This window comes from Sinocyclocheilus rhinocerous, unplaced genomic scaffold (genome assembly GCF_001515625.1).
Source record: "Sinocyclocheilus rhinocerous isolate Xijiao unplaced genomic scaffold, SAMN03320098_v1.1 scaffold1709, whole genome shotgun sequence".
Lineage (NCBI taxonomy): Eukaryota > Metazoa > Chordata > Actinopteri > Cypriniformes > Cyprinidae > Sinocyclocheilus > Sinocyclocheilus rhinocerous.
In genome coordinates this window covers 206,945-234,100 of record NW_015649593.1, presented here as the reverse complement: position 1 = coordinate 234,100, position 27,156 = coordinate 206,945, and the positions used below count along the sequence as shown (strand labels likewise).

At 39.2% G+C, this 27,156-nt stretch overlaps 2 protein-coding genes across 5 annotated transcripts in view; both read right to left on the bottom strand.

The window, feature by feature from the left end:
* Nucleotides 1-12: 12 nt before the first annotated feature.
* Nucleotides 13-14,257, bottom strand: LOC107710888 (protein FAM57B-like). Of its 4 annotated transcripts, none has more exons than XM_016515749.1 (8): nt 14,171-14,257; nt 13,303-13,472; nt 10,834-10,991; nt 9,895-9,978; nt 3,364-3,586; nt 2,214-2,309; nt 1,740-1,849; nt 13-915 (listed from the first exon to the last, which is right to left on the bottom strand). In XM_016515749.1, exons 3-8 carry the CDS (start codon nt 10,956-10,958, stop codon nt 675-677), a joined length of 879 nt encoding a protein of 292 aa, XP_016371235.1. In that variant the 5' UTR covers nt 10,959-10,991; nt 13,303-13,472; nt 14,171-14,257; the 3' UTR covers nt 13-674. The 4 variants fall into 4 exon arrangements, with proteins under 4 accessions (XP_016371235.1, XP_016371236.1, XP_016371237.1 ...); XM_016515750.1 differs by having other exon boundaries at nt 13,303-13,469; XM_016515751.1 differs by lacking the exon at nt 14,171-14,257 and adding an exon at nt 13,749-13,840 and having other exon boundaries at nt 13,303-13,469.
* Nucleotides 14,258-17,942: 3,685 nt separating this feature from the next.
* LOC107710887 (serine/threonine-protein kinase NLK2-like) overlaps nt 17,943-27,156 on the bottom strand; it is a 19,689-nt gene continuing 10,475 nt past the window's right edge. Inside the window, exons 5-12 of the mRNA XM_016515748.1 lie at nt 26,133-26,239; nt 21,042-21,127; nt 20,722-20,931; nt 19,938-20,039; nt 19,739-19,825; nt 18,684-18,882; nt 18,499-18,592; nt 17,943-18,240 (exon numbers count right to left, since the gene is read on the bottom strand). Coding sequence (XP_016371234.1) covers nt 18,192-18,240; nt 18,499-18,592; nt 18,684-18,882; nt 19,739-19,825; nt 19,938-20,039; nt 20,722-20,931; nt 21,042-21,127; nt 26,133-26,239 — 934 coding nt within the window. The 3' untranslated portion in view covers nt 17,943-18,191. The remainder of the gene's footprint in view (nt 18,241-18,498; nt 18,593-18,683; nt 18,883-19,738; nt 19,826-19,937; nt 20,040-20,721; nt 20,932-21,041; nt 21,128-26,132; nt 26,240-27,156) is intronic.

The window sequence follows — 27,156 nt, the reverse complement described above, 5'->3', positions numbered from 1 at the left end:
CAACAGCTTCGGTTTTTTTTTAGAAGTGAACGGTTTTGTTTTAAACTAATCCACCCGTAATTAGGAATAGAACTGAATAAATAATAAATAAACAGATTCTACAAAAATCTAAAATAAATTAAAAATCTATTTGGAATTCAACGTAAATATGAATAAAAACTTATGTACAAATCGACTGAGAAATTTCTGATTCCTTTTCGTATCTTCTCTGCAAATGTAACAAACAGAGAGAGACTCTCAAGAGAGGAGAATTCTCAGAGAGGAGAACAGGAGGGATCTATCAATCCTTCCATCCATCACTCATTAGAAATACTGTCCCCGTTGCATCCACATCAGTCCCTTTTTCTGAAGCTTATGACCATGGTAATCTACAAATGATGCACTAACCCTTCAAAGCAGCAGATGACATTTCCCTGACCTACTGCTCCAACACAGAGAACATGCATGTTAGGGAGAAAACTATCTGTTTGGTTTGGTCTGCAGTCTTATTTTTCTTCTCAAAGAGAGGATGATGGTGAATAGCGAGGGTACAGACCTTCGGTTTCTTTGCTTGCTAACCCACACCGCTGGGTCTAAGGTAGATCCACCCATTGTAATAAGATGATCTGCCTTCAGTCTCCTGTTTGGTCTAAACCTAACTACCCCGTACCTACATCTCCATCTCTACTCCTTTCTCAGTGCAAGTCAGTCTCTCTGGGGCTGTATCCGTTGGCAGGGGGCAGGAGTGAGGTTTTCGGTTCAGAGTCTGTGCTGCTAGGGGTCGCTTTGTGCCGTGAGGCTCCAGTGAAGAGACGGAAGGCACCCCTGCAGATGAGGGAAAACCAGTAGACTTGCGGGGCCATGAGCAAAGCTGCACCTGCGTTACACTGCCAGGGCACAGACAGCGGCACCATGTAGAAGGGGATGGATGCGTACCTGTGATATGAGCACAAACAAAAATATGCACAGAGTCAGCATATAGTAAATAAGTAAAAAGAGGTATTCGGTATAATCCTTGAAAGTCCCTTTCAAGGAAAGCCAGATCACTCAACAGGCATATTTGCAATGCCTCCGCGCTGTTATGTCAGGCATGCAAGACCAACTCCTATCTACTTGAATGGGGAAATATAGAAATCACAAAAAACCATGCACATTTCAGGTTGGTCCAGCCAATGCACATGTGCAGTCCCAAAGGTGTGTCTCTGGAAACGGACTGTTTTTATGTAACCCGCAGCAGTAATGCAAAGTCTTTACCAATTGGCACATGGCTCTTTTATTTAGGACGGGACTCCTTTCATTCCTTTCACAAGGAGGATAATTATACCGATAACGATTACTATAAAGTTTGCCACTAAAGATCACACTCAGAAAATGTAACTAGGACCACAAGTGTTAAGTCTAAGGATGCTCAAATTTCCAATCTTATGAATAATACATCAAGATTGCAATTTAAAATTTTTTAACATGCCATCCAGAGTAAGGTTTGTCCAAAACAACACAGCTCATGATCTCTGGTGGTTATTACAATCGTTCAAGAGGATTATACTGTATGTTCAAATCAAATCTTGGGTTGAGACTGAGTGAGAAATACGATGTTCATGTTTATGTCTGAAAACATCAAGATTTAAGAATCCCAGGTTAATATCAGAGGCAGTGTGACTCAGTGGAGAACGAGAATATAAAAGAAGGACTACATGAGCAATAGAAATAAAAGACATGGTAAAAGATTGAATGACTGAGAGAGTTAAAGTGATCGTTACCTGCCGTAGGCGTAGTAGAGGTAGGGGAAGAGAAGAACTCTGCAGATGAAGAAAGTGACCAGCATAAGAGCTCCATTGACTTTATGTAGGAGAGTGTGCTGTTGCTTATACTGAGTAAAGGAAACAAAGGAGAGAGCAAGAAGCAAAGAAAGAGAGAGCGTTTAACAGATAGAAAAATATTAATAGGCAGAGCAATAAACCATGATTCAATATTCCCCACTACACATTTAACACTGAAGCTGTGAAGGAGACGTGTAACAAGAAAGAGTCGTTACAGTACAAAAGTCTGTGAAAGATCATTGTCAATCAATTAGATGTTTTAAGATTAGTAAGTCTGGTAGAATACATTTTCAAGAAAAGAAAGAGTAGTGCAAAAATCTGCTTACCTAGGTTGTTAAAAAAAGAAAGATACATTCACTAAACAAAAGAAAGACTGAGGGAGTTGGAAAGACAGGGTGAATGTGTGTTTAGTACCTGGATGAGTATTTTTCCCAGACAGACAGATGGGGTGCTGAGTTCTGCCAGGAACATCACACCCTGGAAATAATCCCCTTTGCCCTGTCTCCAGAACTATGAAAAGAAAAGAGAAGAAAAGAAAATAGGGAAGGGAAAGGAAGAGGAAGGAAATTACAGGGAAAGGGGAAAAGGACATTAGGAGAAAAGGGACGGATGGGAAAGAAAGTGGAATTGGAAATAAAAAATGTGTTTTTTAAAAAACACGAAAAAATAAAGCAAGAGAAGAGCAAGGGGAAAATGGAAAGGAAATCAAAGGGATAGAAGAGAAAAAAAGAAAAGGAGGAAGGAAAAGAGAACAGGAAAGAAAAGAAAAAGGAAGGGAAGGATGGGAAAAGATGAGAAAATGTAAATATAGGAATTAAAAAGAAACGGGGAAGTGGAAGAGGAATGGGAAATGGAAAGAAAGAGAAAGCAAAGGGGAGGAATGGGAAAGGAAAAGAGAAAAGTAAATGGGAAACAAAGTAAGGGAAGAGGAAAGAGAAATGAAAGAAATAAAAAGGGAATGGAATGGAAGGGAGAGGAAAGGGTAGGAAATGGAAAAGGAAAGGGGAGGGAAGTGAAAAAGAAAGGAGAGAATGGGGTGGATGGAAAAAAAAGGAAAGGAAAGGGGATGAGGAAAGGGAAATAAAAGGAAAATGAGAAAAAAGAAAGTCATACTTGTGTCAGTGTAGGAAAGCTTAGTGTGGTTTTATCGAGGAAAGTGCTGTGGAGCCTCTCTGTCTTATCAGGCTAAAACACTCATTGCCAGTTAAGTGCAGCTAATGCCAGGGTGCTGGCTGCTGAACGGCTGCCGACAGCAACAGTCTCCATGGATACAGATGGAGAGTGATGGAAAGCATAATTACAGGGTGAAAGTAGACAGGCCCATTCAGGACAATTTTGACTCAACCACACTTCAAGCCACCCACAGATCATGATCCCGTCAAATCACTCTTAAACAGTCATGAAGCCAAAGCCATGTTACTACACTCCAAACACATGGTGAGACTGGCTTTGATGGGCCTCCAGAATCATATTTCAAATAAGATGTACTTTATTATGTCTGTGTTTGTGAAAAAAAGAAAGAAAGAAATGTTTATTAATGTCACTCAACCCTCATTTGACTCACCACAGAGACAGGGAAACAGACAGTAACCATGACGACATGGTGCAAGACCATAAGGAACTCTCGGCGCAGATAGCCGCTGATGGCTGACTTCATCGATTTGGCCTCGCTCTCCTCCTCATGATCTTTGACCTGAAGTTTGTACCAGTGGCACAAGAACATGGCATAGATGTCATAGACGAAGTAGGGGACAGCAAAGAGGATATAGCTGCTGGTAAGCCAATGCCTGGACAGAGGGAGGAGAAAGAGAGATAAGGAATGAAAGAACAATAGCGAGAAACCCGAGATGATTTTTAGGGTTACTTTGCAACAATTATCCCTGTTTATATACAGTACTGTGCAAAAGTCTTAGGCCATTAGTATTTTCACCAACAAAAAAAAATTGTTTTAAGCCAGTAATTTCTATCTTTTGCTGTAGTGCGTCAGTTGGAAATATCAGTTTACATTTCCAAATATTCCTTTTGCCATTAATTGTAATAAACCAGTGAGATTTTTGTTTGCACAAGGAGTCTGACAACAGCCAGTGCTCCACACAGAGATCTGATCTCATCATCATCCAGTCTGTCTGGGATTACATGAAGAAACAGAAAAAACTGAGACAGACTAAATCCAGAAGAGCCATGTCAACGTCTCCAAGACACTTGAAGAAACCTTCCTACAAAGTTACTGAAAAACTATGTGCAAGTGTATATAGGACAAAAGCTGTTTTAAACGCAAAGGGTGGTCAACTGATTTGATTTAGTTAATAGAAGTTAATTAATAATTAAAGCGGAAATGTTACGCCCCTTACCATACTGTGATGCCGTGTCCGGCGCAACGAGACAAAACCAATAAAACACATTATAAACGAGGCATTTGTTTCATCCAGCTGGGACATAATTACTGATTATAATGACTTATACTGTCTTTTTACGCGTTGCGTTGCATCACGCCGCGTAAACATAAAACCATGTCTGCATTTGTGATCGGAGAAACGACAAACAACAAGCGCTACTCAACACTGCTCAAAACTCGCGTTTGAATTGTCAGTGGCAAATCCTTTAAATATGAAAACGTACTTACAGGCTGTGAGTCAGCATTATTTGTCAGCATCATAGACTGTATAGGGTCAGCATGCGCGCCGAAGGGGAAACAGGGGAACTGAACTCACCGGAACACCGGCATTGTAGGCTACTCTCCCAGGAAACATTCTCTGCGTGTCTCTGTCTCTCTCGCTCTCTTTCTAATAACTTCATTAATAACTGCATTAGAATGCGATCAACGGCTCAAGCCTCCAATACCAGCTTTAAAATGACGTTTTGGAACTAGCAAAAGAGGCGTTGGTTTGCGGAAGAAAGAAATAATCATACTCACAATAGTGATTTAAGTACAAAAACCGGACGAATCCCTTTAAATATATCATCTGATCGATGTCTTAAGGTGTGGTAACCGTATTATAAGCGGAATAATTGACTCCGGGCCGTTGAATTATTAGAAAAATAATGCACACTTAAAATGACGTTTTGGAACTAGCAAAAGAGGCGTTGGTTGAGATGCGGAAGAAATAATCATACTCACAATAGTGATTTAAGTACAAAAACCGGACGAATCCCTTTAAATATATCATCTGATCGATGTCTTAAGGTGTGGTAACCGTATTATAAGCGGAATAATTGACTCCGGGCCGTTGAATTATTAGAAAAATAATGCACACCCGAGGTTTCACAACGAAACACAACACTCCGCTTCGTGGCCGCATCATCACCTCGGGTGTGCATTATTTTTCTAATAATTCAACAGCCCGTCGTCAATTATTCCTTACATACTGGATAATTGTTAATGTTTATTGCACTTTTAAGCTCTGTTTTGGGGATTACGTCTCTTTATATCAGGCAACCCCGGTTGTGTTCCTCTGCGGCTAGATTAAACCTTGTTGTAGCCTATATATGCTCTATTCATTCTTTTTTAGAAACCTCGCACTTTTCTACTCTATTTTAAATGCTGTTCTTGTATTCAAATTAAGTGCGGTCCACTGCTGCACACGTGCCACAATATCGATACAGGGCCAGCTGTATCGATACTCGTATCGTCAAATCTCTGTGACGATACATCGTTGTATCGATGTATCGAACACAGCACTACAGTACTGTACTGTAATATATAAATTACCATAACATTTCCCATGATTGTTTTCAGTCATTATTTAAAGGGGTCATATGATGCCCATTTTCCGCAAGTTGATATGATTCTTTAGGGTCTTAATGAAAAGTCTGTAACATAGTTTGGTTAAAATTTCTCAATGGTCGTGTAAAAAACACCTTTTTTACCCTGTCAAAAACAGCTCTTTTCAGATCAAGCCGTTTTTGTAGCATTTCTCTTTAAATGTTAATGCTTGATGGGGCGACGCGGAATGAAAAAGTTTTTTCAGGAGTTGCGCCAATAGAGGCGGCGCAACTATAACGACATGTGAATAACCCCGCCCACTCTAAAGCGGTACTAACTGCAGTGGAAACGCAAACCGAGCCGAGCCGTGCCGTACCGTACTGAGCTGTGCCGAGTCGTACCACGCAGTGGAAAAGCGCCATAAGATAAGACACCAGTCCAGTCTGTGCTGAAACGCTACTGTCAATCAAACTATTGTGGGAGGGGCCTGTCTGTGTGACGTCACACAGACAGGCATCTGAGATCGGCTCGATTTGAGAAAGGGGAAAACACTTAACGAGATTAAAAAAAAACACCGGGTGGATTTTTATCATTATAGGGTGGTTGTGTACACACACTGCCAACACACATTTCAGTTCAAACAACTTGTAAAAGTGCATGTAGCATCCTATGACCCCTTTAATATTTCTATATATTGAATATTTATAGATATAATGCTCTGAAAGGCAACTTTACTTAACATTTAAACCTGTGCAGATTTAATTCACTTTTAATGACTTTCCAAATCAGTTTTAAAATCCTTTGAGAACCAAAACAAGTCCAAGGTGCTCACTACTACTGGAGGTTACAGGCAAGTCTGATAAATATCTCATTTTGTGTCACATGTTAGACAAGCATTCATATACTGTAGGTTTAGAACAACAACATGAGAGGGAGTAAATAATTACATTTTCATTTTTGGGTGACTAGCAAAATTTGACTAGCAAATCAAGCACCTGACTGCAGAGGCAGTAAAACTATTCTCTACGTCAGTGGTTCTCAAACCTGTCCTGGAGTACCCCCAGCCCTGCACATTTTGTATGTCTCCCTTATCTATCACACCTGATTCAACTCATCAGCTCATTAGTGGAGACTGCAAGACCTGAAGTGGGTGTGTCAGATACATAGACTGTATAAAAACATGGACATAGTGTCTGTGATGTCACCCATAGGTTTCCGAAGAGCGTTTTTGAAGCCTAGAGTAGGCGGAGCCGGCCGTCGCCATCTTGGCAGCGCGTCACCGCGCGTCATTCCCGGATAATCGAAAATGGGCAAAGAGGCGGGAGCTGGTTGCTGAAACCACACCCACCTAGCTCGACGGTGGTGACAGCAGAGGCAATCCACCGGTCACTAAAGTGGCCGCGCCCTTAATTATGCAGAAATTTAAGAGTAGGCGGAGCCGGCCGTCGCCATCTTGGCAGCGCGTCACCGCGCGTCATTCCCGGATAATCGAAAATGGGCAAAGAGGCGGGAGCTGGTTGCTGAAACCACACCCACCTAGCTCGACGGTGGTGACAGCAGAGGCAATCCACCGGTCACTAAAGTGGCCGCGCCCTTAATTATGCAGAAATTTAAGGCTTAATATAATTTAAATGGATGAGTTATAAAAAAAATTCACCCCCCTCACAGTTGTCATGAAGGGCAAAATTAGCTATATAGACCAAAATAATTTTTTGAACCAGGCTGTAAACATGTTTTTTTCTGCTGTAAAGTTGGGCATTTTAACATGGGGAGTCTATGGGATTGACTCCCTTTTGTAGTCAGCCTCTAGCAGCCAGTTGATGAATTACAGTTTAAGTCACTTCCGTGTGGGCTTCACGAGAGAGAGCGGGAGGTTGCCGCTTGGTCAGATATAGGAAGACACACAAAACGAGCAGTGCTGGGGGTACTTCATGGAGAGGTTTGAGAACCCCTGCTCTATGTGTTCCCAAGAGAAGCGTGATTTGTGAGGATAAATGTGTGTCCATTTCTGAAAATTAAGCATACTACCCCCTCCAAAGGTTTGGTGTCAGTAAAAGATATTAATACTTTTATTCATCAAAGATGCATTAAATTGATCAGTGACAGTACAGAATTTTACTTTGTTACAAAAATGAATAAATGCGGTTCCTTTTGAACTTTCTATTCATCAAGAAACCTGAAAAAATCTATCACAGTTTCTACCAAAATAATAAGCAGCACAGCTATTTTCAACACAATATATATATATATATGATTCTTAAAGGGATAGTTCACCCAAAAATCCCCATGATTTTCTCACCCTCAAGCCATCCTAGATGTATATGATTTTCTTCTTTCGGACAAATACAATCGGAGTTATATTTAAAAATGTCCTGGCTCTTCCAAGCTTTACAATGGCAGTGAATGGGTGTTATTTTTCAATAGTCCAAAAGAAGTCCAATAAAGCACATCCATTAAATTGATGCGTTTTTGTAAGAAAAATATCCATATTTAAAACTTTATAAACAGTAATCTCTAGCTTCCGCTAACTGTCATACGCATTCCAGAGGATGACGTAGGACATAGGCATAGTATAAGTTTCCTTTGTTTAGAAAAGGAAAACCAGTCTCCTCTTGGCTTATATCGAAATCCTCCAACATTTTTCTTTACAAATCCTCGTTTTGTACTTCTAATTCGTGACCGGTGTTTTGTTTTGCTCTCTCATTCAATTTAACGTTCAATTTTAATAAATGTAATTGCACAAATTATAGGCTACAATTTCAATTTGTTTATTGTGAAATAACTCAAACATATTATGTTTTTCTTTCCTCTGATAAGCATTGTTCTGAGCTGCGTTTCCCAAAAGCATCAGTGGTTTCTTATGATACTTTTGGGAAAAGCAGTGTCAGTAGTGAGTGAACGCTCTCTGTGATTGATTGGTTATGTCTTGCAGCATTTCCGTGTGTTAAGCAGGAAAATAGTTCCATTTTCCACAATTATTCGCTAACATGGGTTATTCGTCCAATTCAGTGCATATTGTATGCATTCAATTTCTTGTTAAATTAACAAAATGACAGGTAAAAAAAACACCTTAGTATCGGTATTAGTACTTCAGTATCGATACACCCATCTCTAGGCCACTTTCGCCTTTTTTTTCAAAAAGCTTCTCTTAAAAAAAAAAAGTTAAAATCCCAAGCATTTAAAGTTTCAAGTGTTGCATTTAGTAACCTGTTTTTAGTAACTTCTTTTAAGATTTGACATTGGAATAAATCATTTAAATACTTGACTAGTCCATTATTACAGTCATGAATATTTAAAAACATACTGAAGAAATCACAATACTGATGTACTAATACTTTCAAAACCTAAATTAGCATAATACAATTCAAAACCTGACAAAGAAAACCTGTAAAAAATAGGCCTAGTATTTGACTTGGCCCTTGTCTAATTCCCAGCCCCCTGTACCCTGACTGATGCATTTACTACACATACACTGAGTTTACCTGGCTTAAATCATTTATAAAACATGGGCCTGGTTTCACAGACAGGGCTTAGATTAAACCAGGATTAAGCCATAGTTCAATTAGGACATTTAAGTAGTTTTTATAAACGTACCTTCGAAAAAAACATTACTGGTGTCTTGGTCTTGAGACAAATCAATGACACTTACATTTTTTTAAGATATATCAGCGCAAGTTTCTTTCAGGTAAAACAGTTCAGACTAGGCTTAAGCCTGGTCTGTGAAACCGGGGGATGATTGCTCTGACCTATTTGAGCTGCCGTTCTTAACTCACTTGTGTGCCTTTGGGTTAAGGCAAAATTAAACAAGATAAACAGTTCAAAACAAGACATACAATTCAATTAGGTGAGGCAAATCAAATTAGAGCCAACCGTTTTCCACAAACCTCCTAATGGGTTTCACAGATTGTAAAGACGCAGCTTTCAAGTATTAAATGAAACCGCTGACTAAAGCGGTCATAAAAAGTCACGTCAAGTTTTTCCACAGTATTTTGCCAGTCTACTCTCTCTCGCTCCTTTTCCCCCCAGCTTGGTGCGCCACAGTGGATTTACAGATAGGCTCGCAACCTAATTAGTTTCTAATTAGATTTCACTGACATATGGTGCACATTGGAGAAATAGCACATTCTTAGAAACACTCAGAGTGAAGGGAATACTTTCACACTCCTACACATCTGGGAACAATTCCATAGAAAATGAGAGAATTCTCAGCTGTACATGCAAACGCAACAAGTGAAAAGAGGCGAGAGAGACACATGCACATAGGAAAACAAACAAACACCTAAGTAAAACAGTGTTGAGTATAGTAAAACAGAGAGCCCTACATATACAATCAATTTTAATTGCCAAAAAATGTATGTTATATCTTGTCACATATCTTCAGCTGATACTCACTGGTCCTCAATAATGTCTTCACAAGAACAGGCGATGATGTACCCGGCAGAGGATGCCATAATAGCCTGAACGGAGGACACCAGTCTAAAAAAGGGTGAGAGAAAAAACATGCATGAAAGACAGCAAGGTGACCAAAACAGACTGCAAACACCCTTAGATAGGAGATATTTGAAACCATTAATAGCAGATATCAATGACACCAGTTAAAGGAAGGATCATTTAAGCAGGATATTACACTGTAACTTTCCTAGCAAAGCAGAAAAGCACAGCAACACATCAGATATGCACTGCAACCAAATGCAGCCCTACATGCAACTTTACTCAGCAGATTTTAATCAGACACATTTCACGCAAGAAAGCCTTCAAAACAAGATAAAAATCTCTGCCATAAACTTACAGCGTCACATTTAGTAACTGAATCTGCAGATATTTAATCATTCTGGGATCATTATCTACCTCATGAATTTCAGGCAACCATTTTCTGTTTTCAAATTATTTATCTTAGGACCATGTGATATTTCTGTTTTTCTTTTTTAATAAATCTGCAAAGATGTCAACAATTCTGTGTTTTTCTGTCAATATGGGGTGCTGTGTGTACATTAATGAGGAAAAAAAATTAACTTAAATGATTTTAGCAAATGGCTGCAATATAACAAAGAGTGAAAAATTTAAGGGGGTCTGAATACTTTCCGTACCCACTGTATATCATTCAAAAAGTCACATTGACTGATGCAGTTCAACAACTAAAAATAACTGGTTTGTCAAGTTATCCTTTTTAATTGATCCTTAATAATCACACAAAAATACAATTATGAATCCACTGCTATGACTTTCATTTTTAAAAACAAAAAGAGCACAGATACACAAGTAAATAAAACCTGGTAGCTTGAGCCTGACAGCACCTTTCAACATGTCTCACTTTCGCTTCCCTTTGTTTACCTGGACGAGACGATGACAGCATCCTTCTCGCTCCATTTGAGCCCAGGAGCATGTTTCAGGAATCGCTTGGACAGCAGGAAGAGGCCTGGGAAGAATATGGAGCCAGCTGCAAGGATGCTCAGCATAATCTCAAGCAATGTTGCTCAATGTCACTGTGTCTAAAGAGGATACATTTGACACATTTTAGTGTTTTGTTTTAAATGACATCTTAAAAAGTCCATATATTTTTAATAATCGAATGTATATAAAAACAACATTGCCATTTATGAAAACGCAAACTTGAAAAATGATTTGAATAGACAAGCAATAAAAGTATTTTAATTTATAATAACATCTTGTTTAGTTAGTGGCAGACATGTTGCTTGATCATAAGCACTGCGTTCACAACTTGATTCTCACCAAAATCTGTTCACTGAAAAAAAGGAGAAAGAAGGGCAAGGCAAAGGCAGAAGGATGAAACAAACGGGGATAGTAAAGAAGCAAAATTAGACCACAAAATCCACATTAGCACTCGACAAACAAGACATATACCTTCGTAAATGTAATGTGCATAAAACACACGGTGTCAGATTACACAAATACATCAACGTAAAGCACCACTAAACTCACAAGACAAGTTCAAATGACAGACTACAAGGTATGCATTGTGATAGCATGGCACATATAGATTTCCCAGATATCTTGAGGAAAATAATTTCAACTGCATTCCTTCACTGGTCTCATTATTGCTTTGTAAGGAGTTCTTAAATTATTCCGGACAGCTGCCATATTTATATTCAAGCAGAAGAAAATGGGATGTTTGGGAAGGGGGGTGTCCATATTAAAATAGACATGGAAAGGATTAGAAAGCAAGAGATTTAGAAAGATTACTGCAGGGAGAGGGAGGTGAGCCAGACAAGGCCAAGAAGAAAGAGAAGGGGGGAACAGTGGAGGCCATCATTCTGTGGTACAGTGAGGGTAACCTTGTGGGAGGAGGTGAAAGGCAGTGCATTATTACTGTTATTGCTACAGTGGGACTGAGTGCATGTCTGCATCAAGCCAAACACAAAAGCTGCGTAAAAAGACTTCACAGACACGCAGTTTCCATCCAAACCTGAACACACATCACAGCAAACCCAAGAAGTGCATTACAGACGTGACAGCCAATGTGCGTTAGTCATTCATTATTCTGAAGCTTGTACGAACGAATCTGTTCACGCAGCACGCAAATAATTCAAGAGAATTCTGTTACGAAAACACATCACAGACGCGACACGTGATTCTTAGGTTTCAAACGAACTGTAATCTCGCGCAGGCTATAATTATAAAACCCTCCGCTGATCCTTACGTCACCTCGGTCACGCTCTGATTTTCTCCGTTCATGTAAACAACAGCAGAGCAGCGCGAGCGGCTCGCGTATTCACAACGCTACCTTCAGAGCTAACGTAGCAGGCTAGCGGCATCCATCCTATTGTGTCCTCGCCAGCAGTCCAGCAGCGCACGAGTCGGAGGGAGTATCGTCGGGACCTCTAGCTAACAGGTTGCAGGCGATAGGCCCGCTGGCTGTGTGTGCGCTTACGGCAGCCAGTAATGAATCGCTTTCATCCCCACATGGTTGATAGAAAAAAAACGATTGCAAAAACGGGGATGCGCCCCCAAACACAATATGATCATTGTACGCCAGTGTTCAATTCGTGCCATGCTACTCTTTCGCTGTAACCTGTTCAGACCCAGAGATAAAATATTTATATATTAAAAGAGCCATAAGTTATAATAAATTACAAAATTGTACTTATGAATTTACTGTTATTAAAAAAACTACAATTATATAATATATATATATATATAAAACAGAAAATTAAACCGCAAATATATAGCAATAGTAAGTGCATATTGTTAATTAATCAGTGCTTCGTTGTATAATTAGCTACACTGTAACAAGGCCACCTTTAAATTGAGTGTAACCTAAATAAATAAATATGCATTGATTTTGAATTTCATTGCTGGAAGAATATTAAACTAAAACATAACTGTTAATACATTTGAAAGATTAAACAAAGGTCCAATAACAAGTGTTATATTCAAACCTGCACCCTTACAATGACCTGCTCATGTATTTCCTTTTATTACTATGCCACCTACAATGTCATATCACCAAACAGACACAAAGTTGAATGTCATTACATGAGCATTGGTCAGATGTCTACTGCTGTTACAGACGTATTATTCATTCTACAACATTGGTCAGGCATGGTCTGAAAATAATCATTTTGGTGAAGATAGCACAAATTTTATAGGATGTATACTGAAACCATGTCAAGCAGTTTTGCAGTATAATACATACAAATACCGGAGAAAGATGGTGTACGTTAGAACATACACTGGATCTGAACAGGTTAAAACATTCATAAACACTGCTAGAGAAAAGCAGCAGGAGGACAGGGTGATACTGGACAAGAGCAGAAGCCAAAAAAAAAAAAAAAAGGTTACATTAAAGTTGAGGAGCCTCGGTTACGGGGAAGGACAATCCTGTCACAATCTTCCAGAAATCGGATCACAAGGTCCAGGAAGCATCTGTGAGACGGTCCACATGATGTTGATGATTTATCCTAAGCACTTGATCCCAGAAAGCTGCACAGGTTTTGGATTGCCCGGACCTGCTGGGAAAATACACGTGTTAATAGAGTAACAATAAAGGTGTTCAAAGACCAACAATAGCAGTACTGCAAAGTGTGTCTCTGAGCTGTCTGTCCACATCCACCAGTCCAGAAAGCGAGTGGATCCCTACATATAAGAGATCTGATCCGCGTCCATCTGGTCTTCACAAAGCTCTTTACTCAAGCGGAGTCAGCAGATCAAAAGCTCCAGTGGTCAGATACGGCCACACTCAAACATTAGCCTTGCAAATTACTTATTTAAATGAAAATGTAGGCTACCCGTGGCGGAGAGCGGATCCCTGCACCAGATGGATGGGGAGAGAAGCAGGTATCCAGGCAACCACTTTGGTCCACGGTTCTGCCTTTCTGACCACCTTGCTAGGATTAGACAAAACAAGTGGGGACCGGGGAAGGCAAGGAGGGTGGAATGGCTCACATTTGACTACAAAACATGTGCAAATCCTGAACCAAATCCCGAAAGTTATCTAAATAATGGCGTTATTCTAATTCGCCTGTATGCAAAGTAGAGGAAGAGAGTCACGCTAGCTTTCAGGCTAGCGCTGTGCTAACATGACTCAGAGCCTCGCTGAGCGGATGAATACGGCCGTGTTCTTCGTTGTCTTTTCAAATAACCTTTAACTAATATCACCGGAGAAATTAGTAAATATTACACGGAAACGGAAAAAGCCAGTTTAACTTACTGTTCATAGCTCTCGGTTCGGAAATCACGTCTTTTCGACTGGCCCCAGTCCTAAATGTGTTGATGAGATTAATTTTACTTTTAAATCTGCACCGCGACTCTTAGTAACTAACTGCTGATTGGCCAAACGAGAAGGACTCGACAGATTTGCCCTTCATTGATTGGTTTAAGGTTTGATTGATAGTAAATCTGACCAATGGCGAGTAAAAACAAAGTGACCTGATAGCGCAAGACCGCATTAACCATTTATGGTCCGACGTCTTTTTTGTCATCTTTCATTGTCTCAATAGTCCGTACTAGACATACAGAATTATCAATATTTTGCTCAAATAATACGTATTATTTGCCAATACACGTGGGCAGAGAGTAAGTTTGTTTGCAGATTTTTATAAAACAGAGGTAATATGAATAGCCTGTGAGTTTAAAGCCAGTCTATGGTTTAAAGGGATCATATGATGCGATTTCAATTTTTCCTTTCTCTTTAGAGTGTTACAAGCTCTTGGTGCATAAAGAAGATCTGTAAAGTTGCAAAGATTAAAGTCTCAAATCCAAAGAGATATTCTTTATAAAATTTAAGTCAACCACGCCTACCTAGCACACCTCGCTTTTCAGAACAATGAGCTTTGTAAAAATTGACGCGTTTCAGAAAGGCGGGAAAAAGAGAAAAAACAATAATGTACAGTATGTAGAAAATAATATTTTTTTTTAACCTTAAACCGCATAAACACATTTCATTACACCAAATACACAAAATAATGTTCTTTTTAGCAACATCATATGACCCCTTTAAAGTCACCATGAATTGAAAATCGACAGTTTTTTTTTAAAAATGAAATGTTGCGTTGTTTATATTCATATGCCCTCGTAATCTTTAATCAAAATGATTTAATAACTTAAGTAAATCCATTACATACATAACTTTTGCTAAAAGCTTTAGTCCCTGACGTGATAATGTTGTTGAACAGCAAAAATTATTGTCAGATCATGTTTTACATAATAGCTGTTAGTATATTGTGCTTTTTTAATATGCAATATTCCTATTGTCAAACATGAGAGGGAAAGATGAATGCGATGTTCTCACCAGTAAGCATGCATATGCCAAGTTTATTATAATTTTTTATAAATACCAGTGTGTGATTTTACTTTATACATCAGGCCCCTAGAGCCTAAATAAAATATATTTAATGGACGTGCTGCTTTTAGAACGGAGAAAGCATGTTTTTAATGACTAATGATTTCTTGGTTCAGTGCTTGTGATATACAACATTGCACAAAGAAATGGGTCACCTTTCCTACTTAACCTCAACCAGTTCGTAATGATAACTCTGTCTTTGCACTGTATGAGGACCAGAGTGGTCAGCTTTTACTGTATGCACAGAGGGCCCTGGTGTTCATCTTAGTTTTACGATAATCTCGATAATCTGTATTATAAAATATACAATTGCAGCTGTGATTAGATGTAACGTGATGTGATCCACTGAATTTTACTATGAAGATAGTCCACAAAATAAATACTTTTTGCATGTGGAGTAAGAATACATTTGTTGTATGTTCAAAACACATTATCTGAAAACTTAGGATCTCATGCAATTTTGGCTACGTTTCTGTTTTTTTTTTTAAATGATTTTAGCTGCACAATCTCTCTTATATCAGTGCAGGCGATTCCTGCAATCTGTATCAGCTACTGTTTTGTGTCTGGAAGGCAATACGCATATGGAAATTTTATGCAGATGCAGTCACAAAAAAAGTATCCAAGGTTCCATTTATGTTTGGGGACTTGAGAACATGTAAAATAAAGCTTGAGCATGTACTTATAATCAAATGAACCTTGTGCAGATTCTGATGCACATATGGTTTTACAAATCTGAATGAAACGCAAAGCCTTTCATACAGGAGGCCCTCGGTCATTAGGATTTAATTTATTGTAAGAGTCTAGTCATTTGTGACCAATTTCGTATATTTAAGATTGTCATGTGAATAATTAGAAATAATCTCTGAATGATAGCTGTAGATGTAACTACTTTTATTTATAGTCATTAATAGATACTGTAAATATGGAGTACCTTTACTAAAATAACCAAAATCAAGATTAGAAATGTTTGTTTTTTAAGAAAACTTTTAAATCACATAACTTTAAATTCATGATGAAACGGAAGTAGCGACAGTTCAGCAAAAGCGACAGTCTGTCGTTTTCACCAGCAGGTCCAGATATGACATTGTGAAAAATTGGTCACAATACATAGGGAGGAAAACATATTCCTATAACAAAATTAAATAACACATTTAAAAAAAGTTTCAAAAATAAAACTCCTAATGCACTGCAATTGCAAATCCAAGTGAAGTCCATACACACAAGCATTGAGAGACATTATTGATGAGCAACAACTGCCTTGATACATCCAAACGTGCCCTGCACTTTTGTTGCCACCTGGTGGTTAGGAGGCAAATGTTTACAGCACTGGGCATTTTTGAGTATTCAGCTCTCTGCAAAAAAAACAGAGAGTCTACAGTGTCTACAGTCTAGTTCATATTGTATAATATGAAACCTGAGCTCTAGACGTGTTACTTTTACAAATGAGTCGGGGAGGTTTTAGAGGTATTACACAAACAGCAGCATTTCCCCAACAACTATCTAAAATTAACCATAAGCCACTGTCCCAACATAACCATAAGCCACTGTCCCAACAATCTGCTCTGAAGCAAAAAGAAAAGCAGACGGATTCAGGGATAGACTGCGGGCCCAGTGGAGGAGCTCCACACACTCGACGTCATTCGACTACATTACAGTACATTTCTGATAAACGACTGGGTTCAGTCTATATACACCAGCCCAGTAAACTGAGGGCCGGTTGAGGTAATGAAATATTGAAAGAAGTACAACACTGCACATTCCCTAAACTCTCCGAAACACAGTTTTTCAAAAACGGACCAGACGGCTCGCTCATGCCACCATGAAACCCACGCAACTGGTCCGCCAAACACAAACACCAAACAAGTTGGACAAGACAACAATAAATTAAAAAGAGAAAATAAATAATATTCAATCGATCTTCTCTGCCTACAGAGCCTCGCCCAATCAGAGAGCAGGATATTGATAGCAATCTGGTTTGGTCCTAGGAGGGGGGCGGGACCTTTGGGAAGATGCTTCAGGTGGGGATGGAACAGTATACGTTCCACAGATAAACAAGTACGGACATCTGTCGGATGAAAACACAAAACACCGTCACCTCTATACAGCGTTCTGATACAACTCTAAAACTCTAATGCATTTGCTCAAGGATCGTTTGCACAGGATGCTTCATAATGTTGATAGGTTACAAAAGAAACCGCACAATAACCCCCCCCCCCCCCCAAAAAAAAAAAAAAAAAAAAAAAAACAACAAAAAAAAAAACAAAACAAAAAAACAATAACAGTAAAGAAAAAAATTAATAGAAAATCTGAGTGATATCGAACAGAAAACATTCAACTGAATGAGGAAGCAGTAACAAAGAAAGAAGACTTAAGAACTTTTGGTTATCAGAAGTTTAAGAATAAAACCTAAGAACCCGCAAAAAGAACACAGTGATAAAAGTCTATGGACAGAGTTTGGAGATACTCTCCGAGTAAAGATGGCTGCACGGGCGATGCTATGGACTTGTGGGCACTGTCATCTCATCCGTTAGTGAAATCATGGTCAGCGCAGTCTTGTCATTTGCATTATTCCAGATATCTGTATTGCACAACTTTTGACGTTGGCACATTTAGTCAAAATTCAACAATCCATGAGATTTTCTTTTTTTTTTCTGTGGGAAATTTCCCGTAATCCTCAAGCACAGTCAGTATAAAAGTGTTCTCAGCAGCATTATTCATCAGACTTGTGTAAGTGGAACTGGGACAACATTTTTTTTTTTTTTTCTGAGAAATCTCCATGTGGAATTGGAATGAGTGCTGAGAATTCGTTCAAAAGCATGTGATCCATCAAGAACCATCTTCATCTCCAATGCATGCTTGCTCCTATGATCCACATTTCCCAGAATCCACCTCATCTCTCTTCTTTCCTTGATACTTTTGAAGAATGCCAGGCTGTGGATCTGATACAGAAATAAAGAAAAAGAATGGCTTAACAAGATGGCAAAAGAAATATTGTAATAAGAATGGATATTTGCTGAATAAGTAATCACTGACAGGATAGGATATACACACATATTTTTATATATTATAATGTAGATTTATACATAAATATAAATTAATAGCTATACAAAAAGGTTTATAGAAACCACACCACATCAGTATCAACACTTTTTGCATTTAAAAACAACACTGTAATAATATTTGAATCTTATACTCACCTAATGAAGGTTTTGAAGGCTGCACTCTGGGGATTGATGCACAAAGGCACTCGTTTGCCTTGCTGGTGCTCTGTTATAAAACGATGGATGAGCTCTGAGATAAAGAGAGAAAACAGGTCATCATGGGTTCTTCGTGTCAAAAGATGATCAAGATTGAATCGTAACAAAGGGCCAGAGTGAGTCACCTTTGCCCTGCCAGACGGAGTGCATGCTCTGCTCATAGTTGTGACTGAAAGGTCGATCCGCAGGCGGCTCAAAGTCTCGGGTGTACACCCTCCCGCTGGGCACAGAGTAGCAGCACTTACACATGCAGGTGTGGTACCGCAGACGACCCTCATCCAAGTACGGATGAGACAGAGCGTCACTGCCCGAGATGCGCTTGGCCTATAGATGGAGACACACACAGTAACTATTACCTGAGGAATAATAATAACTTTAGTCATTTAGTCATCCATAATAACAATAATAATAACACAACTCTAACCATCTTAAAAAACAAAAACAAAAAAAACGATACACTACCGTTCGAACGTATAAGGTCAACAAGGTTGATTTATTTATTTATTTTTTTAAAGAAATTAATACTTTCATTCAGCAGGGACACATTAAATTGACCAAAAGTGACAGTAAAGACACTTAAATTGTTAGAACAGATTTCTATTTTCACATAAATGTTGTTCTTTTGAACTTATATTGAAGAATCTCGAAAAATTTATCAGTTTCCATAAAAATATTAAGCAGCACAACTATTTTCAACAGTGATAATAAGAATGTTACTTTAGCATATCTAAATAAATTCTGAAAGAATCATGTGACACTGAAGACCTAGAGTAATGATGCTGAAAATTCAGCTTTGCACCACAGGAATCAATTCAATTTTAAAATGTATTAAAATATAAAACACTTATTCTGTCAATGATGATTTACTACAATTCTCATTACTCATACAAAATCATATGAACCATACTACAAACATTCCAATTACATATATTTATTTTAACATTTGAATAAGACGTTCAGAATATTTTTGTCATTGTATTTTCTACTCGGAAAGTTTCGGGAGATTCAACCATTTATGGAAGAATGTGCTTCAAATATAAATGTTATGAAATACAGACACTCAGAAGCGTGTATATGGCCTCAAATGAACTATTAGGTATAGGCCATTAATAAATGACCACAAAAGTATTTAACCAAAATGTAGGAAGTTATCATTGTGATCTAGAAATGTCATACTTACTGGATCAAAAACTAGCATGCGGCACAAAAGATGAACAGCTTCATGTGTTGCCCCATCTGACAACATGTACAGAACAGAAAGCGAGGGCTAAGAGAGAGAAAGCACAAATAAAAGTTAAAATATTTTGTTTGAGTTGAGGACAGATTTGTGCATTACATCTTTATGGAGTAATAAATCATAGTAAAGGAGGGTACTGAACTGGTTTGTGGGGTCCTCTAAGAATATGCGCTCGCGCTCCTTCACACGCGGATGCCATGGCAGAAAGAGGAGGAGTCCCGAGGAGATCAGTGATCAGATCCAACTGAGAGAAAAAGAGAGGAGGAGAAACAGAGCGAGAAATAAGACACTTCAATTCACTATTTCTCAAAATCAAATTAATTAAAAGGACCTAATTTTCTGCAAGATTTGAGTGTATATTAAAACAAAAAAGATCCTTTAATATATACACACTAGCGTTTGTGTATATAAATGTTTGAGGTCGGTATGACTTTATTAATGTTTTTTATGCTCAATTTTAACCGTTATGTTTCTTATGCTCATTAAAGCTGCATTATAAAAAATAAAAAAATAAAAAAACATTAATACTGATATTTACAATTTAAAATCATTGTTTTCAATTTGATTATATATTTTGAAATGTAGTTTATTCCTTTGATGGTAAAGCTGGATTTTCAGCATCATTACTCCAGTCTTCAGTGTCACATGATCCTTCAGAAATCATTCTAATATGCTAATTTGCTGCTTAAGAAACATTATCATTATTATCATTATCATTATTATTAATGTTTTATTTTTCCAGTAAAGGGTGATAATATTTCCCAGGATTCTTTAATAAACAGAAAGGTTAAAAAAATATATTTATTTGAAATAAAAATGAGAAAAAGTCTGTCAATTCTGGTCAATTTAATGCATGAATACAACTATTAATTTATTTCAAAGATGTTACTATCCCCAAACCTTTGACCGGTAGTGCACATCATTACCTGTTGTATGGGGCTCTGAGCCTGGAAAAGAATACGTCTGCCCAGCAACTCTGCGAAGATGCAGCCTACAGACCAGACATCTATCGACGAAGTGTAATGGTGGCATCCCATCAGAACCTCCGGAGCACGGTAATACTGCGTCACCACCTCCTGGGTCATGTGACGAGAAGGATCCGGTTCCTCCACTCGCGCCAGGCCAAAGTCACAAATCTAGATGAGAAAGAAAAGTGACATTTCTCACTTTGCCATATTTGATAGTTCTACTGCCCACTTTATTATTAGATTGAGTACATTTGATGTATACATGTGCGGTATTGTACCTTAAGCAAACAGTTGCTGTTGACCAGCAGGTTCCCTGGTTTGATGTCTCTGTGCAGAATGCCTGCAGAATGCAGGTACTTCAGCCCTGGGAGAAAGGGAGAGGGATATCTCATTAAGGACATTGACAGGAAGAACAATACAAACAAATCACACAACAAAACACCACACACAAACAATACTTCCTGCACTTGCTAATACCAACACCCGTGTTGTTAGAGGTGCTTTGCCTCCACTAGTTCATGTTATGGATGAAGTTGGAAGGGAGGAACACAAAACAAAATGAAAGGTAATATATCTAACAGATCTGGTTCTTTTTCATAATAAATGTACTGTTTTTCTAGCCAAATTGAATGAATATATATATATATATATATATATATATATTTTAGCAAATGGCTGCAATATAACAAAGAGTGAAAAATTTAAGGGGGTCTGAATACTTTCCGTACCCACTGTAAATAATTATCTTTAATGTTCAAGAATCCCGACGTGCAAACTAAATCCAGCGGTGTAGAGTCATCATTAATTGACGACGCTTTGAAGTGATGCTAAAGGGAGCAAGGATATATAATTTCACTTGATTCAATTCCTCCATCCTCGCGTCTTTTCCTTGCGTCCTTCCCTCGCATCCTCTGAGTCGTCGAGAAGCATCTCAACCCACTCAGAGGCAGTTCAGAGCTGTGGCAAAAAGGACACAACGTCTCCATTCCCTCCATCAGGGAACGAGGGTTACCATACGTAACGAGACGTTTTTTTTTTGTATAATTAAAATTGGATTTACGGTCACTTTTGATCAATTCTGAAAGAAATTAATAGTTTTACTCAACTATGACACATTAAATTGAACAAAAGTGACCGTAAATCCAATTTTAATGATACAAAAAAAAAACGTCTCGTTACGTATGGTAACCCTCGTTCCCTGATGGAGGGAATGGAGACATTGTGTTGAAGTTCCGACACTAGGGGTGCTTCTCAATTCTTATTTGTGCATCCTCGTTTCCTTTCCTCACTTCCTTTCCTCGCGTTTTAGCTCCACCCCTTCAGGATGCGTGGGAAGGACGCAAGGAAAAGACGCGAGGATGGAGGAATTGAATCAAGTGAAATTATATATCCTTGCTCCCTTTAGCATCACTTCAAAGCGTCGTCAATTAATGATGACTCTACACCGCTGGATTTAGCTTGCACGTCGGGATTCTTGAACATTAGAGATAATTATTTATATTGTAATAGTTTCGACCTCCACAAAATACCACATTTGTCCGTATTTTTTTTAATATATATTACCAGTTATTATTAACAATGAATTATTCCCAGTTATTAACGGTTTTTATTTGTTGTATAGTATTACAGTTTTTAATTTTCTTTCATTTTCTTGTGCTTTGATATAATTCTGCAACTGTCCTACATTAAAGTCATTCTCTATTCTCTATTAACCAATATAAGAGGCATTAATTTAAAAATTAAAAGCAATAAGCCATTATTAATGAACAATACGTAAATAAACAATTAAAACTATGCTGAAAAGTACATGTTATACATCGAAATTAAAGGCACTGTCAAAACATAACCCACATTTACAATAACTTCATGATTAATACTCACATTTATGTGTGTTTGTATTTTCTGCTATGGTTAGCACTTGGTGCAGATGTGAAGGGGGAGAATTTATACGTGCATCACGTTTAGTCGATAAAACACTTCCTCAAACGATACACCCGTGTATCCTCGCTCATGACTCCTCAGGAAGTCTCCTCACTCCTCGATCCTTGCCTCCTCGCAGCGCAATTAGAAAATTGAGATGTCCTACAAGATGGCTGAGCTTGATCGATTTCCAGGTCATAGGATGGAGGACAGAGGAGCGAGGAAACGAGGAGGGATATTGAGAAGTTCCCTAGGGGTTGCTCTTGGGAGCCCAGACACCTCTGACATCATTGAAAAAAGGCCAATGAAATTGGCGAGAAAGATTTGCATAGCTGGCCACGCCCCAGACATCTGGGTATATACTGTATAGGCCAGCGTGGCATTTGCTCACTTATTCTGTTCTGAGTCATCGAGAAGCATCTCAACCCACTCAGAGGCAGTTCAGAGCTGTGGCAAAAAGGACACAACGTCTCCATTCCCTCCATCAGGGAACGAGGGTTACCATACGTAACCGAGACATTCCCTTTCAGTCGGTCACTTCGACATTTTATTAAAGTTCTAACACTAGGAGTCCCTATACTAAAAGCCACAGGTGCTGAACTGCATTGTGAGTCCATGGGGGCACAGAGGTTGACAAGCCCAGCGTGTCACAACCAAATGCACCTATCCTCCTTGTAACCATCTAACACCCAAGACTTATGACCTCACTCTCCAATACCCGGGAGAGACGCCATAAGGCAGAGGTCACCTCAGCTGGAGCCTTTTCTCATTCTAAGAAGGTAGGGACAAGTAACGGTTGAAAAGTCCTGGTTGTTAACAATGGGAAAGTGTCTGTTTCCCAGGTGGGGAAAAGACACTACGGAGACCACATCCTACCCGAAGGGGAGGTGACATGTGGAGACCAACCTATAGACTTACTGAAAAGAAGTACTACATAGGGAAGATTTCTGTGGTGGGCCCGCATAAGGGAAGAGCTACCAAACACAGAAACAAGCGGCAGATCTACTGTCAGTCTGGGGGAAACACTGAATCCTAATGAACATGGCAATGGAGTAATATACATATGGGGCCACGACATGCAAGCTCTACACCCTACCAGCCACCTAAATTCAAGAGCTAGTGCTCAAACTCTGGATGAGACTGGCTGCATACGCAGGTTTTAGAATCTGGCAAATATATTAGGTTTAGTCCAACCTGCAGCTCTACAAATGTCCACTAGTGAGGCACCATTTGATAAAGCTGATGAAGCAGCAACGGCCCTGGTTGAGTGCACCCTCACTCCCAGTGGGCATGGTAAGCCTCTGGCCTGAAAGGCCGTACGGATCACATTCACAATCCAGTGGGAAATCCTTTGTTTGAAAACAGCATTCCCCTTCTGCTGACCTCTAAAGTAGATAAAGAGCTGTTCAGACAGCCTGAAACTCTGTGTGTGTTCCAAATAGATGCACAGGGCTCACACCGGACACAACAGAGACAGGTCAGGGTCCCCCTCCTGTGGGGGGATAGCTTGCAAGGTTACCACCTTATCTCTAAAAGAAGTGGTGGGAGCCTTGGGCACATATCCAGGCCGGGGTCTCCGGACAACGTAAGAGTCTGCCAGCCCGAATTCCAGGCATGATTTGTCAATGAAGAGAGCTTGAAGATCCCCCACCCTCTTGATAGAAGTGAACGCAGTCAGGAAGGCCGTCTTCATAGAGAAGGCACTAAGCCCAACTGTCTCAAGGGCTCAAATGGATCTCTCTGTAAGGCCTGAAGGACCACTGAGAGATCCTAAGAGAGGATGAGGTGCGGCCTTGGAGAATTCAGCCTCCGGGCGCCTCTTAGGAACCTGATAACCAGATTGTGCTTCCCCACCGATCTGCCATCTACAGTCTCGTGGTTTGCTGCAATAGCATCCACATACACCTTGAGTGTAGAAGCAGACAGGTGCTTGTCCAGGCCCTCTTGGAGGATGGATATCACAGATCCGATAACAAGAGATGGCAGACGAGTTGTGACATGCAATGGGAGTGGACCATCCCAGGCGACGAACAGATGGAGGCTGCTGCTTCAGAGGTGCAAGAACAGAACCTGACCCACGCTGAGGCAGGATGTGTTTAATGGCATTTGTTTCTTAACTGTGGAGAATAGCTGGGCAAATTCTTCAAAGGTGTCGCCAAAGAGACCAACCTGGGAAAAGGGGGCATCAAGAAAGTGCACTTTCTCAGCATCCCGCATCTCTGCCAGCCTGTGCCACAGATGGCACTCCTGAACCACTAGCACCGACATCGCCCTCCCCAGAGCCTGCGCCGTGACCTTCGTAGCCTTGAGGGCATAGTCGGTCGCTGAGCACAGTTCCTGCAAAACCTCTGGGTAAGTTAGTAAGCAAATGCCATGCTGTCCTATTTAAATCCGGATGTCTGGGGTGTGGCTAGCTATGCAAATCTTGCTCGCCAATTTCATTGGCCTTTTCTCAATGATGTCAGAGGTGTCTGGGCTCTCAAGAGCAACCCCTACTGTCGGAACTTCGACACAATGTTGAAGTGACCGAATGAAAGAAAACTTCCATTTCAAATACATGCTGCTATTTTGAACTTTATATTCATCACATAATCCTAAAAAAGGTATCCAAGTTTTCACAAAAATATAATAATATTATAAATTATTAAAATAATTAGTTCCAAATCAGTATATTAGAATGATTTCTGAAGGATCATGTGACACTGGAGAAATGAGTAATAACTGCTGAAAATTCAGCTACCACAGAAATTATTAAAATATATTAATACATAAAACATTTAAATTGCAGTAATATTTCACATTATTACCGTTTTACTGTATTTTCTCTATTGATCAAAGAAATGCAGCTTGGATGAGCATAATAGACTTCTTTCAAAAACATCTTACCAAACCCAAACTTTTGAACGCTAGTGTATAAAATAAAGTCTTACCTAAAATAATAATAAAAACAATAAAATGACCGCAGTGGACAAGCACCAATAAGATGATATGACAAACCTGTGGAATCACACATCGATCTGATCTACAGGTACAATTACTCTTGCTCTCCGCTAATAGTGTGGCAACGTTTGTACAACATTTTATGTACACTGCATGATATTGGACTTTGGTATTCAAAGTATTTCACAAGTACGATTTCATTAATTAGTATTGTCATCCCTAATCTAGATTCATTATACACATAAATACAGCCTCAGCTAGAAGATACATCGGACTCTCCCAGCGACAAAAGTGAAAACGGCCCCAAACAAGATTAACAGTTCAGTAGGATTTTGCTAATAAATTGTATTTTCAGAACATAAGATTAAAGGTTCCCAGGCCGATTACAAAGTCAAAGATAATCCTATTCTGCACAAAACACATTAAACTTTCATCTGTCCTGATTAAATACCCCAGACCCCCCCTCAAAAAAAAAGTGTAATCCAAGTGACATGCCCATGTGAACTCACCCCTGAGTATCTGGTAGAGAAACACCTTGATGTGATCGGTGGTGAGAGGCTGAGGGGAAACGATGACTTTATGTAGGTCACTCTGCATGAGCTCAGTGATCACGTATCTACACCACAGACCCAGTTAAGAAAACAACTGACCTGCAAAACATCTACAGCCACCATAACGATTTCTGCTCTGAGGAAAAATAAAACATGTTGGAAACTAGTAATGGGTGAAATAAAAAATAAAATGTATATCTCATAGTACATTAAGAGTAAGAGTAATTTTATAGCACCAACTGCATGTGAATTACCAATAAAAAAATTACCAGCCATATTTTTTACTAGCCATAAATCTGTATTTTGCATGTTGCATTTTATACTTCCTAACACAGTTATTGGCAAATTTACTAGCCAAAGCTAATTTTCCCTTGTGTTTGGCACTTGGCAAGGTGTTAAAGGGTTAGTTCACCCCAAAATGAAATTACATTAATTACTCACCCTCATGTCGTTCAAAACCCGTAAGACCTTCGTTCATCTTCGGAACACAAATTAAGATATTTTTGATGGAATCTGAGAGCTCTCGGACCCTCCCATAGACAGCAACGCAACTGAAATGTTCCCAGACAGAAACGTAGCAAGGACATCGGTAAAACAGTCCATGTGACATCAGTGGCTCAACTTCAATTGTGCGAAGCTACGAGAATACTCTTTGGGCGCAAAGAAAACAAAAATAACAATTTATTTAACAATTCTTCTCCCCCGAGTTACATCTTCTGCCATTTTGGAGAGTACCCAAGAACGTAATCAGCGTTGTTTACGTTAGGGGGGAAAGCGCGCGCACGAACGTAATCGGCGTAATCAGCGTTGTTTATGCTTAGGGTAAAGCGTGCGTATGTGTTGTGATACTCTCCAAAATGGTGGAAGACAGAAACTCGGGGGAGAAGAATTGTTGAATAAAGTCGTCATTTTTGTTTTCTTTGCGCACAAAAAGTATTCTCATACCTTCGCAAAATTGAAGTTGAGCCACTGATGTCACATG